The sequence below is a fragment of the Lissotriton helveticus genome, chromosome 5_1 (assembly GCF_964261635.1).
Source record: "Lissotriton helveticus chromosome 5_1, aLisHel1.1, whole genome shotgun sequence".
Classification (NCBI taxonomy): Eukaryota; Metazoa; Chordata; class Amphibia; order Caudata; family Salamandridae; genus Lissotriton; species Lissotriton helveticus.
The window spans coordinates 270,303,485-270,321,712 of NC_136065.1; the positions used below are offsets into that span (position 1 = coordinate 270,303,485).

Here is an 18,228-nt window from a genome sequence, read left to right on the forward strand (position 1 = left end):
AAAGGATATTTTTTCTCATTGGTATTGTAAGAAAGACATGACGGTTATTAGTAAATACATAGAAAATAAGCGGACACTTGTAAGAAACAGATAACCTTTCTGGTTTCCAGTAACGATGTCGTTCCCCACTACCATTCTTAAGACCACATTGCCCAACGTTGTGGATTTTTATAAGGTTTAACAAATGAAGCAGGTTTCTGGGGTTTACCAGTAAACTAGCGGATCTTCTTTCAGTCTGCTGTAAAAGGTTTGCAAGTTATACTAATAAATGTGTTCTAAAGCTAGAGTTAACAATTCTTATTCTGTATTACACGGTGATAAAGGCTGAGCCCTTTTCTTTTAATCTTTTCTATGTTAGCTCTTAGTTTTTCGGCATAACGGGGGTAAATAAATATATGGTCCTAATATGGTACTTGTACCTGCCGGTTCCTCACTCCTGAATCTCCCTAGGCACCAGACTGTGTATGGACAAGATGAAATAGCTCATCTCCGCCAGTAATTTATGCACATTTCCAATTCAAATCGGATACATCCCCAGATGTCACATCACAGAGGTGCTCCCTTGGTGCGCTGATGTATGGTCCGTTTCCCTCCCACGTCCTTTATATAGGTTCTGAGTTGCTTTCCATTCCAAAATTCTTCAAATAGATTGTTTTGCAGTGCTTTAAGGACGATGCCCCTAAAGAAGGTCAGGTTGCCATAGGTATTGCTCCTGCTCTTCAGTAAGTCTTCTTTGATTTTATTGCAACAGCTGTCCACAAGGTCTGAACTCCTTATGTGCCTCCACGCCCTGGAGTGCATGACTATTTGCCTTCGGTGTCTGCCAAGAACCAATCGGGACCTTGTTACACATGTGGAGATCACTGCGAGCATTGGTGCTTCTTATGATCCGGTTACTGGGATGGGTACGGTGATGCTGCCTAATTCCCAAGTAAGTCTTCTTGTTCCACATTCAGGACACACTCTCTAGAGAACTTGTCTTCATCTCCGTGTCGGTTCTGATCACGCGACGGAGTTTCAAGTCAGCTGATCTGTTCCTGACTCTGATTTAATCGTTGGAACTGTAACTTGTTCCACATTGGTGACCATGAGCCCGATGTTGGGGCAAAGCTCTTTTCCAGCTCCATTCAGACTTTCTGGCCCCTGTAGCTGACCACATTGAGGAAGCCGCTTTAACATAGGCGTTGGTCGCAATGCGTTGCCCTTCATCACGCCTTTGGGCCCTAAGATGCATACAGGTCCTTGGACCAGGCCTCTGCCAGCTGTTTCTTCCTGGGCACCACTTGACCCCTTAGTAATTCGGACAGGTTAGTGGCTGATATTTTGCTGCCAAAGCCCTCACCATCTACTTTGATGTTAGCACCAATACTGGATGCAGTATATTGAGCCTGCTGTAGCCCAGATTTCATTTTATGTGAAATAGTTTTCTTATGAGCCTCCCACAAGTATTGCTCTAGGCTTGGTCAAGGGAGTTAATGTTCAAATGTTCAATCAAACAAATTTACTACGTTCTTTTTCAGATGTAGGAAGGTTGCTCAGTTGAGGTTTCAGAACTTCAGTTACTTATTCTGTTATGATAGGTTAGTCCTGATGCCCCTAAGCACTCCCTTCAGAGGACTTGTTGGACTTGGGCAAGGTGTCTGTGGTCCAGAAATTGCCTTTACCCTTGGGAGAGACACATTCTAACCTTTGTTAGACTCTGTCATGTCAGTTTGAAACAGACCAGCTTCTGTGAAGGCCGACCACCGCTAGGTTGCTCATTGTCTGCTTCAGACAACCAGACATTTTTGGCCACTCATCCGTCAATACAGGCCTGATGCTACAGGCTCCTGGGTTTACAGGTGTTGATGAAGGGTTCTCTTACTCCTCCCCTTCTGACAGAGTTTCTATGGAAAGAGTTGATAGGAAATACATTGTTTTCTTATGATGCCACATACCTGTTGCTGTGTTACTCTCACATTCTTTGGAAACCAAGATAATCAAAATAAACTGAGACCCACTGTCAAAGTGATTCATATTAGCCCCTCAGTGGCTCTTGACTGCCTTAAAGTGACAATGATGTTTTTACTCTACGTGGGGGGGGGGGGGGAGAGGAGAGTTCTCGTAAGTTCACTGATGCGGTTCAATGATTTGGAATTAAAAGATTAATGTTGATGAGTATAATGAAGATGCCTTTGATGGAAAACTGGTGTTGAATTAAGTAACCTTTTCATCTCAGTGTTGTGGTTTTAGTTTTATCTCTGGCATAGCTGCCCTCCCAAGAGCATCTGTACCTGGCCAAGAGGCTTTTTTGTTGTTGTATGGAGCCAACTGAGATACCCCACCACCTGATCTACTTATGAGGAAAACGGACAGTAATCGAATTGGTTTCCAAGCTGCTCCCCCTCACATATATACACATTCTCTCTCACACACACACACACACCCCAAAATCGGGTTTCATCTCGCATACTGTCTTGTGGCATTACCCCTGTATTTTATTCCAAGATAGTCAATCTCCTTACAAACACCAAGGAAAGCTCCCAAATAATATCTATGGTGGCACATTTCATCTTGATAAAGATGCAGCAGCAAAAAATAACTTCCAAGACATCTTGTTGAAGGTAGGAATCTCACAACCGACCCATTGCAAAGAAGGACTTTACTGTACATTACCAAAATCACCTGACACCCCCCTCCTCACCTTTGATTGGACTCCCCAGTTTTTCCGTGTATTACACATTAACTGACGCAGAGCTGCTCAAAACGGACCAGACTTACTTTGCATCTGGTATCTGCGTTGTCTCCAAGCCTTCCCCATCCTTTTCCTGCATTGTTTCTTTCCTGCCTTCCAAGGTACGACGATCCTACTGGAACTCATGTGGTTGGGACTGTGGGAATGAACCTACTCGATTCAGCTGGTTTTTCTGAAGCTGGTGCTGCGGTGTTCTATCTCGGCTAGACAGTTTTGGAAAGTTTCAGCAACAAATCTCGGTAGTGGGCCTATCGTCTTTTTAAGGGAAATTTAGGAAGACAACTGGTCAAACATCTTCTCAAGGGCATTTCCTGTGATTGAGCCCAATTCAAGATGACCGTCATTCCTTTTTCCTTAGTGGCCCTTTCCCAGGCCATTCATGGAAGAGGCATTTTCTGTCTCGATCATTTGTTGTGTATGTGGATTTAAGAAGCTGAGCAGTGTCCACCTTTACATCGCAGCACAGTTAAAGTTTCTTAGTCTGTTCCTCATTGCTACTGTTCCAGATCTTTGCTTGAGCTCTAGTTCAGCTTGTGACAGTCAGTCCTGAATTTCCAATGCCAAGTCCTTCAGCAAGCGTGAGCACAGAATTCATCAGCAGAGATTTTTTAGCCCCTTTTTTTCCTCTCAAAGATAGCGTGTCCTCCGGGCATCTGGTCCTTTCATGTGTTGATGTTTACGAATCAGAGTGGCTAAAAAGAGATGTCGCTCCTACTTTGGAGGTGCAGTATCCAATTTACCAGGAAGATCTTCATGTCAAGCCCTTGAGCATAATTAAATCGATAAGAGCACAAAAAGTCAAAAAAATTGCTTTTTAGGTCTCGGACTAGCGTCCCACGAAGTGGGCGGAGTCCGAGATTTTATGTGGTCTAGTATTGAGGCTTGAACCCGCCCCTCTTCTTCATTGGCTGGCCTCGTAAATGCTGGCCAGCCATTGGAGGAGAGGGGCGTCACTCAGTTCAGGCCCGGTCTAAATGCGATTCGGGGGCGTTTTTCTCTTTTTTTAAGCCCCTCCCCTTTTCTAGTAGTGGGCGTTACACCCTCCCTCTCGCCGAGGTCCCAGTCTATTACTCCTGTAATGTACCTTTTGCTACCTCTTGTTCCTTCTCCTTTTCATGTGTGTAGGCAATTAAATACAAAAGGAAGGTGGCGGCCGCCTTTACATCGTTACCGGCTATGCAGCTTTTACGTCGGTTACACCTTTAAACACGTCCGCCGCCGCCTTGCTTTTCCATTTGTTTACTTCTCTAACATTCAGCCAGGCACGATGGGAAATGTAGTCCACGCGCCGATCGGATGTGGCTCCCTCTCGCAGAATTTCAGAATACTGAAATACAAACCCCAGCAATCTCCCTTGAATCCACGCGCAGTATGGGTATCGGTAAAGTAACCCAGTATTCCTTGGCTGCGGTAACCGGTATTCGGGTAGTTAGAGGTACAAAGTGTACCAAATATCACGTTTTAAAGTTGTGACGCAGCAGTCATTTTCCAAGGGGTATTGCCGTGCCCACCCTATAAATTTAGGGACTGCGTGCGAGGGAAATCCCCGCCGTGGGCCCATTGTTTATCCTCCCGCGTTGGATGGATCAAGCGCGTGCTGTAGCGCCCGTGTTCCCCCTGGAGGCAGCGACACCGCAGAAGCGTTCCACATCCGGACCCGACGCGAGCGTGCGCCGCCGCATTACTAACATTACCAAGACAGGGTCTGGGCTCACTGGCAATAAGGACAAGCCTCACAATCCAATACCTATAAACCAAAACGAGCACCACTATTGCCACACTACTTAGACATTGGATCATGGATGATCGCTCGAATTACTGAACCAAACAGTAACTCTCAGGAGATATTTTATCCGGAGTTAATCCAACAAATTTTATTAATTTTGCATCAACAATATCATATAAATGAACAATTTTTCTTGTTTAAATACAAACAACACATATTTGGCTCCACGTCACATGTAAAAGGACAATTATTTACAAACAAAGAGACAATTTTAAACAAACTACCAGCTTTCATTCAGACACTCATACATAACAGCACATTGATATATACACACAAATAAAAATTACAATTACACAACAATATTTACAATTTCCTGATTTAGAAAAAATAGCATTGGAAAGAGCACATGAGAAGTTTTGAAATGCTTGATAAATCAATAGAATATTCCTAATGCTGGGTAGAGGGGGTCTACGCGTTTCGATAACCCCTTGTTGTGGGGAAATCTCATCAGGACCATGTGCCTCTTAGGTGCTCGGTTTTCTCTTGCTTGGAGAAAATATTTTAACGCATGCCGCGATTAGTCGAAATCCAAGTTTTTTCAAAATTGGTGGAAGTGGAGATTTATTTACAGCGTGTGCGTCGGTCGGGTTGTGGTTCCCGGGGCTGACGGAGAATCTTCTCGTTTCAGTCTTCAGTCGGTCAACCGATTGGATGGCACCGGCCCCTGCATTAGCTGTCAGAGACCGAAGAGCGTGGACCCCCTGATGAATTCAGTACAAGAGAACCATTCAGAACACTGAAACGAGCCACTGTGCTGTTTGGCTCAACAGGCGGGCAGGTGGCGAGAATGCAGCCTGCCCGGGATCGCCCGTAATGTCTACCCACCGTTATTACATATGTTGTATGTAAATAAACCTGCAGCAATTTTTCTCCCAAACTTACGTTGTCTGTGTATTATTTTGCACGTTTGGGGAACTAGGGGGTGGGAGTCTTCTGTGGCCCTGATGTGACTAAGTGTTAGTTGTAGGAATAGCTGTTTGAAGTACCAGCGCTGTCTTTGAAGCCCGTGTCATGACTCACGCAGACCATCTCTGGCACGCCGTGGCTTTGTTCTGGTAGTAGTATTCGGAGAAGCAAGTAGGTGATTGCAGGTGGTCTGTCTCACATACATAAAGACATGTTAATTGCGAACTAAAAAGACACTTGAAACCGACCCAACGGGCCCATCAGACCCGGCAGTCTGTGCAGATGTAGAGCCGGACTTTACTGAAGCTTGGTGGTGGACGGACGATGCAAACCTATGGGCTGTGCCCAGTGTTCCTAAAGTCTCGTCGCCACTGCATTGCCAACTTTGGTCATATCGCGCTAAGAGGCGCTTCCTATGTCAGGAGGCTGTGGTTGGTGAAATCACCAAGCACCGACGGGGGCTTCTAGGCAGGAGGCATGTTTTTGAGCCTATGGTTGTATGTGGCGTGCTGCAGAGATGTGCTGGATCCCTGGAGGGAGGGAGAGGAGGGGGAGGGTTGGTCTCTGCCCACACGTATCGGAGCGCTTTATATGACGACCAGTTGCATTACAGAGGGGTACATTCATTTTTTTAGGCACTGGGAGATTAAGTGATTTGCTCAGAATCACAAGATGCTTGAGCCTCCCTCTAGACTCGAACCTAGTTCCCCAGCTTCAAAGTCGGCCGCTGTAGCCGATAAACCACATCCTCACCCAGCTGGAGCAGTGAAATTAATATAATTCCTTACTAGGAGCGCTGTTAGTGATGAAGCAGGTTTCTGTAGCTCTAGCTGTCCCACTGCCACACCATGTTCCTTGGGCGTTAAATGGCAGTCGTTGAAGTACTGCGATGTAAAAGCATATGTCAGCGTTCCAGAAAACATCCGAACCAGTACTCTGGCGAGTTGCTAAAGGCAGCCAGCGTGGGGACTTACTCGTGCAGCCATTAAGTACCTCATTTTTGCTACCGACAACATGTCTGCATCATCAGAACGCAAGTGCAGAAATGTTCTGGTCAGAACACGGATATGAAAAGATCAAACTCTTTATTCCAAGAACCTTGTTTTACGAGCAATCATTTTGAAGAACACGGTGGGACTTTAAAACATGTTCCTACATGCAGATTTTTCTGCAACTAGACCAGGGGTTTCCAACCGTTTCTGTAGTAAAAGCTACTTATGTTCAAAGAAAATTATCCCGAGCTACTGTAAGTGATGTCAGTCCATCCAAGACCGTGGCAGTGATCCCATCGGTGATTAGGCAGGGTTGTCAGCAGTAAAGTAAAAGAACACCAACACTTTGGAATGCATCTACATAGGTAATACATAACAGCTGTAGCTGCAATTCCCCGGCACCAAGGTAATACGAGTAGTAAATGTCCAACTCAAATAATAGCTTTACATTTATTTTGAAAATTGAACCATTTTTCTCGTTAACATCAGCTTATAAGTTCTCACAATACACACATTTTCATCTCAAATAAATGCTTTTTAATTTTGACATACAAATAATAATATAAGCAAGCACAGGCTTTCGTGTTAGTAGCCTGAGATGCACACTTACGAGCTACTCACATGTAGCTGGAGAGCTACTGGTAGGAGACCCTTGAACTAGACCATTGCGAATAGAATACAAAAATATTAATGCAATGAATAATCAAACTTTAAAAAAATGAAAGCAACCAAAAATATGTTGTACCCACCAGCTGTGTCCGAGCCTTGCAATTTCTGTAAGTGGAGTTGTGAGGACTGAGAGCCCTTCTGAACCAGGGAGCCCTCCTTAGAATGTGTGTGCTGCTGTGATACCACTTGACAGGGCGGGGTCATCAAATACTACTGTATTCCTGTATATACGTTGTCGTCTGTTCCTGGGACCCTTACTCACAGATTATGGACTCAGGTACTGGTAGGCTGCACCTCTATTGTAGCTCACTCTGCACAAACATGGGCCCAAAGGAGTGTAAAGCAGGCTTGTAGATTTCCCACAGATTCTTATTCTGTCATATCTGCTCCAGCATTGCAGGTCTACCAATGCTCATTCTTGGATGCCACCAAAATGGCCTCACTCATCCACAACTTGTTTTTAATAAACAATTCCATATATCATTTTGAAAATAAAATATACGACCAACAAGGAAACAGACCTCCTCCTCCACAGCAAGCCTTGGAATGTATTTCTCAGTGGCTGGGGTAGTTTAAGGAGACCCACAATGATCCAGAAGAAGTTATACATGCTTTGTTTGTTTCACTCCTTCTTGGGGCTCTTCTCTGATGCATTTGTTCGCTAGTAGATAGTTTGACATCAGGTGCTCAGTATGTGTGGAGTGCTTCGGGCCTTCTCTAATAAATGCACTTCAGGTACACAGCAGCAGTAATTTGCATTTATTTTCCCGATGAGTATGGTTTTTAAATTAGAGACATTTTCAAGCTGCAGCGGGCAGACTGTCCCGACCCTTCCTTTGATAACCCCTATGAGGGGAGCCCAGGTACTCTGGTGTATCCCTCTCTGTGAAGGTCAGCTGACGGGCCTCTCCAATCATTTTAAAATGGCCACTTGCAGTGTTAGAGCCAATGTTTACCTTTACTTTTTTTAAGCTTAACAGTTTTCAGATACCACTTGGCAAGACCTCAATAGGAGCATCACAGCGCTCTGCAAATTGAGAAAAGCAGTGAAAAAAAGAAAATTATCAAAGTAAATTCAAGAGAAATAGAAGTATCAACTTTGTTTTTAATACGAGTGTTACACAATATGGAAAAGCAATAATAAGACAACCAGATGTTAGCTTGTTGAAGGGATACTTAGTTGAACTAAAAAGGATGAGATCTTCAGGGTACATGCCCGCAAAATGAATGTAGAAAGTTCCAACATCTGTAGGTATGCATGCATACATTTCGACACAGTATGCAGCATAGCGCCACGGGACAGGCAGTGAAGATGTGCAGCTCTGGACCAGCAGCGCGAGCATCCCTCCCTCCCGAATACCTATAGCACGGCCTCGGGGGTGGAAAGTTCCATCACACAGCACAAGTCCAGGGCAGGTGGTGGCAGCCAGAGTGCACGGTACCCTCACACGCGCCTAGTGCAGCACAGGATGTAGCAGTGCGACTTCCATACCCACTCTCTGCCCTGGGGAGAGTGGACAGCCATCTCAGCTTTTTTCTCTCTCTCTGCCTGTCTGTCTATATATTCCACGTTCTCTCAACTTCCCTCCCGCAGTGTGAGAGATCTTTTATTATGTTTTGGTTTTGGCATTGTTATTTGCATTGCAAATGCAATAGGTCTCGCATTTGCGAGAGATTGAGCTAATGGCATTGTAAATGACAATGCCATTTATTTATCTGTTTTCAAAACCAACACATAATTAAAAAGTTTGTCATTTTTCTCTTTCCCGGCACCCTTTTGTTCTTTTCTTTTGTTGCCCCTTCTCCGCATTCCCTTTTTCCTTCGAATACTTCCCGCCTCTTTTCTATTTACTTGCCTCCATTTCCTTCCATCCCATCTTTCTTGCCCTCTTTCTTTCTCCACTTTTCATTCTTTCTCGCCTTGTTCTTTTCTTTCCTTCTTCACCAGCTTTCTTTTCTTTGTGCAGATGTATTTCAAAATCCTTTACAGGATGTGGTCACGTTGCTTTTTAGCATCTTTTGATTTTTGTGTAAGTAAAATTATTAGTTTGACTAGACCAAGCAGCAGCAGTTGCACATCTTCCCGGAGCTGGCTGACTGCCCCGTACAGGTCTCTGCAGTCCTTTCTCATGCTGGAGGCTGCCTTAGGGAGCGGTGAAGAGCTTCTGTATAGACTTTGCATGGGACCTCCGGGTGACGTAGGACTGCCATCAGTGCATTTTGGGCCCTCGCCAGTCACCTTAAAGTGCTTCCTCATTTCCTTCTCAGTTTCCCTGTTGGGTATGCCTCCTGGCGCCCTCTGTGAACCCCATTTTGCTTGAGGCTTTTGGTACTTTATTTTCAAAAAAACAAAAAAATTGAAAAAATGCCATTTGCAATGCCAATATCTCTAACTTTAACAAAGCCGAGACCATTGCATTGTAAATGCTTGTTTGTCTTGTCATCGCAATCTTTTCCATGAGCAAATATTATATAATATAATTAAGGAATTGCAAGGGGAAGTCCTTTAAGATAGTCCATGGTTTTTCTGTCTCTGGTCACCCTGGTTAACATTCAACCTTGGACTTGGTTCTTTGAGCTAATGGTAGCCAAAATTGAATCAAGGGGCCCAATGTATCATTATTTTAAATAGCGATTACCGAATTATGATTCTCTGTGAATCGCAATTAGGTTATCGCTATTTGAATGTATGTAACTCCATGAGTTTCATTTAGCGTTTACTAATGGGCCGCAAATCGACCTACCTCATTAATATTAATGAGGCAAGTCGCAATTTGAGACCCATTAAGAATTGGTAACATAACAGCGATGGTGGCCTGCTGGGGTCAGCAGACCACCATGTCTGTGATTGCTTTAAATAAAGCATTCATGTTTTTAAAAATACAGCCAGCTTTCCTTAAAGCAAACGGGTTGCGTAGAAAAATTTAAAGTTGTCTTTTCATCTTTCAAGAGCAGGTAGTGGTCGGGATCACTGCCTGCTCTGAAATATTTTCACTAACATTCACAAAGGGGAAAGGGTCCCTTCGGGGCCCCTTCCCATTTGCTAATGGGCTAACACCTACGTAAAATGCAAACATTTTGTGACCGCATTTCGGTCGCAAAACATTCCTACATACAGGTGTAATTCGGAATTAGGAAGGGATGTCCTAAACACGCCCCTTCTTAATGCCGAATCAGTATGTATTCGCAATTCCAAATTGCTATACAGTAACACCAATTTGCAAATGGAATTGATACATGCCAAAAAGCCTTCTCCTGGTTGCCAACGACCAGATTCTGCGAATTGGGCTTTTGGCGACTGGTAAAATGCATGATACACGTGGCTCAAGATTGTTTGACAATGTTCAGACTTGTTCAATTTGTGATAAAGGCAAGACTTAGAAAACCTTTTCATTTTAAGTTCTGCGCCATCTATGGACTATCATCTCAAAGACTTCATTGTGGATTTGCTTCCTTTCAAGGATCACTGAATGATAATGGTAATGGTAGATGCCTTTTCTGAAATGGTAGCGATTTCCCCTTTCAAAAAGATTCCTCTAGCACCTGAAATGGCACAAGTATTTATCGTAAAGATTTTTCATCTTCAAAGATTACCAGACTCTTTCATTTCTGACGGTGGTTCTCCGTAGATACTCACATTCTAAAAGGCATTATGCGCAAGTCTTGGAATCGAATGATTGTATTCTTGTGGTTATCACCCACAATCAAATGAAATAACTGGAAAAATAAACCCTTAGAACAGTATGTGTGTTGTTACAGCAAGGCAATACAAGGTAACTGGAGTAATAATATACACTTGGCAGAGTTTACTTACAAAAATGCAATCCATTCAGTCACCAGAAGTTTTAATTTTCTTTGCCTCCATGGGTTCCGCCTTCGTAGTCTTCCAGCCACCCCATAAATATATTCTCTTGTGCCTGCAGCGGTATATTTTATCGATCATCTTGAACAGCAAAGGCAAGTAATAACCAAAAAATCTACAACATGACAAAGACCGATCAATTGTCACCGCAAACCAACTTTAAAAGTTTGTAAAGGAAACGTGCTGGCTTTCTTTTCAATTTATTCTGATACTCCATTCATCAGCCAAGTTCAAACCAAGATTTCTCAGACCTTTCAGTATCTGGAAACTGATAAATGCCTTTGTTTAAAGATGCCATCTTCATGGAACATTCATCACTTTCATGTATCTTCATGAAAATCCTATCTCCTCTATCCTTTTCATTGTACCCCCTCTCCCTCTGCTGCTCATCATGATGAATGAAACCCACAGAGTTGTCACACATCAACACAGTCATTGACTTCTGCAACAACCCCCCCCCCCTCTCCCCGATCAAGAACAAGCCAACCTAATGAATACATGGAGCGATGTTTCAAGAATGTCCACCTTGATGTTCTCCATGAGGAGCTAACAAACATAGTAGCCATATCGGACCAAGCAATGGCATTGAAATCCTTTTACTGGATCTCAGTAGCACCTTCTATATTGCAAAAAAATACACAGGGCCTGGTGAAACTCCTCCCAGCAACAGTCAGTCTATATGCAACATGATATCACAGAAGTCTGGGCATCTGACTACGAGAATATTACCAGTAAGTATCCCCCGTAACCTCACCGTACCCTCACCACCAGCAGGATATGACGCAAAGCCATCACCATAAAGTGAATCTTACATCCACTCCCCTGCTCACTCCTTCTTTGAACAGATGCACAGCTGCCACCCTATTGAAGACAAGGTCTAAATAAAATTAGACACCACTACTGCCTTTGATGTTCACAACTATCCTGGCACCCAGCACATAACATTGTGAGCATTCTACCCCATTCTCCACAGAGGACATGATACCAAACTCCATTCACTAAAAGCAACATCCTAGATATAGTACATCATCCCTTATCCATTATGCAAAAGATTTCCAGTGAAGCCCTCTAGCTGCTATTGAACTTAGTCTAAGCAGCTCATTGAGATGGTGTATTCTGGGTGCTCTGAAATTGGGACAGGTCCTGTCACTCTCAGGAACCAAGCTCGACTCGTTTGACCTGGGGAACAGTCTAACAATCACACACCTGACATTGCTGGAAAAAGCACATCAAGAATGTAATCTCCAAGTAGCTTCACGACTAGATCAGGTCCAGTGTCTTTCTACAAGATCGTTAATCCTACAGTGGTTCAAATTGTACCAAAAGAACAGAGCTCGCATGGTTCAAATGAGCACCTCCAGATCATCCTATGCAATCATATTAATCTGTGACATACTCATAGGCTCCATCATCTCAATAGTGATATGCCTATACAGGGACCCGCTGGGAGCGCTAAAGGCTTATATGGAGAGCAACACCCATACGTACACGGAGGCTACACAGCTGTATATGAAGGTAACAACAAACCATGCCATCACTTGGCTTGTGCCCTGCTTCACCACCATCAGGTGTGCTTGTCCAAGGTCTGTCTTAGACTTTAACTAATAAATACTAAGTAGTGCCTACTGCCAAAGCAAGCACACATCTTCCAGTCCAAACGTGCTCTTTATATCAATCAGTCAAAATCTTCAAGACTCACGGTGCACACAAAATCAAGCGTTTTGGTCAGCCAGCACGAATCATTAAATGGCTTTGGAAATTTACTCTAGTTAACAGAAATCTCCTTTGACTTTGTCTGCCTGTTGACATACATCACCTGCACCACCAACAAGGCAGTCTGTAAAAGACCCCCCCCTCCCCCTATCTGGTAGGGAAGAATAAAGCCTCCCGTACAGAGGTGCAGAACCTGCAGGAGGACTAGAGTTTAGAAAAAGAAATCCAGATGCCTGGACTTATCTTGCTATTCACTGATGTTATTGGAATGCTATTCAATTGTAACTATGCCACACACGTTCCCTTCTTCATTTCATGATGACACTGAAGGCTATCTTTTTTTAAAACACCTTACCATTAGATAAGCACAAAGCCATAATGTCCTCGTCCCACCTACCGGCAAACTTCTCCTTCGTTCTTACCCATTTATTGCCCCCTCCACGGTACTCTGCACCCCCACTCAGCATTGGAATTTACTGTGGTCTACCTCAAATGATCACCATCCCATCCTCCACATTGTTTGATTGTTTGCCACTTCTTCCTTTGTAACTGGGTTTGAGCAATATAGATCCCCATACACACATTACTCCTTTCAATGTGAGGGGATGTATATGGCAGATACAATAGCATTTAGTATATTGTTCATCTGTGGTATTGTTTTGATATTTTACAATCCTTAGTGTTTTTAACTGAAATTGGCATGTATGTGATACAAACCTATTTTGTTTTCTCTTTTGTAGAAGTTCCTGCTGTTACAGAATCTCGACAATATACAACAGAAATAAATACCATTAAGTCAACAATATTTTCAACTTCAGTTGTAAATAGTACTTCAGCGCCAGTAACTGTGCAGACTACGTTTTCAGTAATGTCCTCCGACAATGCAACATCGGCTGTAGCAGATGTTTCGTGGACCCAGTTTAACATCATAGTTTTGACTGTAATCCTCATTGTTGTGGTATTATTAGTAGGATTTGTAGGGGCTGTGTATATGTATCGTGAGTATCAAAACCGAAAACTTAATGCTCCATTTTGGACTATTGAACTTAAAGAAGACAACATTAGCTTTAGCAGCTATCACGACACGCTCCCAAATGCTGATGTGTCTGGTCTTTTGGAAGATGATGGAAATGAAATCACACCGAACGGACAGCTGTCATTGACCACGCCTATACACAACTTTAAAACCTGATTGTCGAAACAAAAGTTATAAAAAATAATGCCTAAAAGGCAAGTTAGATGCCATTCAAGCTGCCTCACAAATGGAGCATGCTACTCAACGCATTTTCTTTTACATGCGAAATAGTGGAGCTGAAACTAAAAATGCATGCAATTTATAAATAATTTCAGGTAAAGATGGAAACTTGTCATTGATAATATTTACATAAAGATTAATTTAATTGCTCCTGTTATGAACTTGAAATAATATATAAAGACTTTAAAATATATTTTTTTATGGACCGATATTGAGTGTAATAGATGGTTACATGGTCATTTCTTAGACATCTACTTCAGCATCTAGCACTAATTGCGTCCAGTTCCCACATCCCAGCATGTAGGTACAGCATAATTGTTTGGCCAGTACCCAAACATGTGCCAAACCTTTGGATAGTGTTACTTTTTCATTCTCATTTTTTCCCACTGACCTCTGAAAATAGGAACTTGAGTTGTTCCATTTCATTTACTCAGTAGGCTAAGGCAATTTGGGTATTTTTAGTCAGTTTTGGTGGGTTTTTGTAACAGTTATGCCCCTTCTAAATTGATTTGTTGGTCAGGATCGAATTGATGCCTGAAAGAGCTTGCTCTTAATGATTACATAAGTTGTCTGCTGCCCTTAGCCTTACCAAGGAACTAAGTGAATACTCTATTTGTTCGTAAACTGTTTGTCTTTCAGTGGATAAAAGTACAAAACATATGTACTTGAAACTCCTCTAGTGACTAGAGGAATCTTATAATGGTACATTGATGAGCTGAATATTTGCTGTCAGTGTCAGAATTTAAAAGCACCTATTTAGCCCACGCTGTTAATTGCATCAGGCAGAACATCTACCACAGGAGATGTACATCATTTTAGTCCAATATGGAATAACGTTTCCATCACTGTACTAAGATATTATTATTATTTTTTTTTAAAGGCACAGCATTACATTTAAGACCAAGGTTATAGCAAACTTTGACTTTGATCAGACTTCAGATAAGTCTCTCATCCGCATATAGAAATCTTGAGGGCTTCACTCGTCATAGAAAAAAACAGTGTTGCTGTGGAGAAGATACAAATCCTGCCGTCCCAATTCATTATTCTGATTTTGTAGGCATTGACTGTCCTGCAGATAGTTGAATGTAATATTCTACTAGGACTATCCAGGAAAGAGTATTTTTTTTTCAGGCAGGTATGCAAGGGCATTGCCATCCAGGGCTTTATGAGCCAGGCATAAAGCCTCAAACCTAATTCTTTTCTTCACAGGAAGCCAATGAAGTTCTCATAATGTCCCAGATACCGGCTTGAAATTTGGAATTCTTTTTAGGAGTCTCGCTGCTGCATTCTGTTGGCCTTGCAGTTTTTTCAGCAAGACCTGGTGAATGCCCAAGTGTGAGGCATTACAATAGTCCAGCCTTGATTACACAAAGGTTGTGACCACAGATTTGTGGGGCTCAAAATGGATTAAAGGAAGAATCTTCCGCAACAAGAAAAAGCAGGAGGGGGTGGTTTATTTATCTGTGCGTTAAAGGACAGAATGGAATCAAAAATGATATCCAGATTCTTGACTGAAGAGATATATATATATATATATATTTTTTAGACCTATGCTTTGTAGGTCTCCATCTTATTTAAGCCATTGCAACAAGGATCAAGAAGATGAAGATTGATCAGATGGTGGATCAACTATTCAGTGTAAACGTTTCAAACTCCAGTCCTTTCAGTAGTGTGCTGTAGCAATGCTTCATTTCCACTAGATGGTGTTCTAAATAGGTTCTCATAGTTATCAGCACAGATTCTGAGATACTTTATTTACCTCACTATTGATGATCTTGTAAAATGTCAAAGGTCCAGAAAGGACGAGGTATCTCAGTGCAGAGGTTGCAGCAGAACCATGCATGTCCAGGACCCTGTACCACCAAATTTATGCTGTTGCTCCTATAATCATTAATTTAAGTGTAATTCATGTACCACATCCAGTGCTTGTTAACTAATTGTTGACCGCATTGGTTCCATAGCAAAAGCCATGTTTCCTAGGATTTTGAGATAGTTTGATTTTCCTCTGGAACTACCAGCCTCTACCTCAACAAGAATTCTGTTGTCCCCACGTGTGCAAGCAACGTATCTAATGAAATATTGTCCAGCAATGCTGAGAAAATATAGATGGGTAAACTAAACTGCAAAAACCTTTCAAGCCCCAACAGTGTTGGTGTTTCATCTTTGTGAATGACCGGGCTTTGAATGTCTTGTCCTCCTCATGCCAGGTCTATGCATGGCAGCTGCCATCCACATGAGAAGGGACATGTTTGGCCGCGGCTATGAACATTACAAGGGAGAATTGGATGGCATGTTTGTCACTACTCAGAAGGTAGCCTGGGTCGCTGGTGGAGAGAGGACAAGCAGGAGCGTTGTCATTTGTCTGTAAAAGGCCTTCCTCGCGGTCTCCGCGGAGAGGTTTTACTAAGATTGCAGTTTTCAGAGTTGCTTTCTAGGGGCATGTTCCTAACAGTCATGTCTTAGGCAAGCATATGTGGTGCAAGTCAGACTTTATGCCAGCACTATTATGGTTGTAGGCTGTAAGGTAGATACTCAGTTTTGGCAGATGTTTGTGAACAACACCTTCGCATGATGCGTGAACAACTATGCACTGTTATCCTATTTCAAAATTTCCCTGCTATATTAGCTGTTCCAACACATCGGGAAGAAGGAAACTGGACGTGATACTAAAGAAAAATCATTCATTTCTGAGTTCCTCTAATATAAACTTTGAGCTCCTTCCACTACCAATAATGTGCCCCTCCTGAATGTTTTCAGCCCAGCTGAAGTACATCTGTTAGCAGTTTTATGTAGGATAAGAGTGAAATGCGTGATGTAGGGACCGAATGCTGAACTAGGACATACAGGTATGCACAACTAACGGACACATGCTCTTTGCTCTTCATTGTATAATCATAGTGCTCCTCGTTTAGTAATGGACATGTGGAGTTGATTGTCCAAAGATTTGGCAATGGGTGATGCTTAAGACTTTTTAGAGTTACTACAAAACTGTGACCTAACCTTTTATAAATATAATGTGGTTTGCTAACTTATAGTAGGATTGAAGGGGATATTTTTTTTAAATACAAGATTTCACTTTAAGGTACTTTGATAAAGTGGAAATTGTGTTCATTGCACTGAACGACTGAAGATGTATACATTTGCAGTTATTGTACTGGAAGTCGCATGCACAGCCCCATTGTTTCCTTTAAAAAGCTGTAATTTGTACTGTGCAAGGAAAGATGGCAATACATCTCAGGGTTATAAAATGTTTCATATAATACCCTGATTAACTTATTGTAAATATGATGTACAATATCTGATCATCGTTGTAAATATGATGTACAATATGTGCTTGGCGTTTCATTTTAACTATTTGTAAAATAAATCACCCTATTTTATCTAAATTATGTGCACAGTAGGCAGTGGCGTTGCATGAAGTGAAGATTATGTGAATACTATATGTAGATGGGTGACCAGATTTCAACTTCGACTATCTTGTTTTTGTAATTTACTTCTCTTTTTTCTTCTCACTTGAAATTATCCCCCCCAAATATTTGTTCTTTTTTAGTGTTTAACTCTACAGTTGGTCATCCATAAATGTTTGTGTTTTGCTTCTGTTAATCATTCATAATGGTAGATAATGTTCCGGTTCCTACTGCTACAGTGGAAGTGATAAAATAGAAAATACAATTTCATCTTAGCCTTGAAGTGAATGTAAAATCTCTGGAAGCACATGGACCAGATATACTATGCAAATGTATTTTTTTTATATATATATAGATATATATATACACACACACACACACACCAGAAAATCCAGCTCCCCACAAAGTCTCCATGGAAAGCAATATAAACCAGAAAATCCAGCTCCCCACAGAGTCTCCATGGAAAGCAGGCACGGACACGAAGTGACTTTGGATTCGGCATTTATTTCATGGTAAGGTCACCCTTGATCCCGAGCACTAGGAGAGACGCGATTCAGCCTTCAAGAGGCCTTTGTCATATATATATATATATATATATATATATATATATATATATATATATATATATATTGATGTCCTCAATCAAATCCTTTGTTGGTAATGAGTTATTGTTAATGTATTGTGTGTCCTTAACCATGCCCCCCCTCCCCCCAGCAGTTCACTTGTGGTCAATCTTCAAGTGACCAAAATCCTTCACTTATTTTCAATGTTTGCATTAGTTACTCCAGATCCTGGATGTGATTTTAGTTTAAAATATTTGTTTTCTGTTGAACTTGTACCTACATTTTTTATGTCTGGCAAAACCAAAGACCTTTTTATGTGGAACAATGAAAAGGGGCTTTCA

The 18,228-nt window shown here is 42.1% G+C and overlaps 1 protein-coding gene across 1 annotated transcript in view; it reads left to right on the top strand.

Annotated features, from left to right (window-relative positions):
* Positions 1 to 17,303, top strand: part of MEGF9 (multiple EGF like domains 9) — a 280,573-nt gene extending 263,270 nt beyond the window's left edge. The window contains exon 6 of the mRNA XM_078642182.1: positions 13,403 to 17,303. Coding sequence (XP_078498308.1) covers positions 13,403 to 13,854 — 452 coding nt within the window. The 3' untranslated portion in view covers positions 13,855 to 17,303. The remainder of the gene's footprint in view (positions 1 to 13,402) is intronic.
* Positions 17,304 to 18,228: the final 925 nt, after the last annotated feature.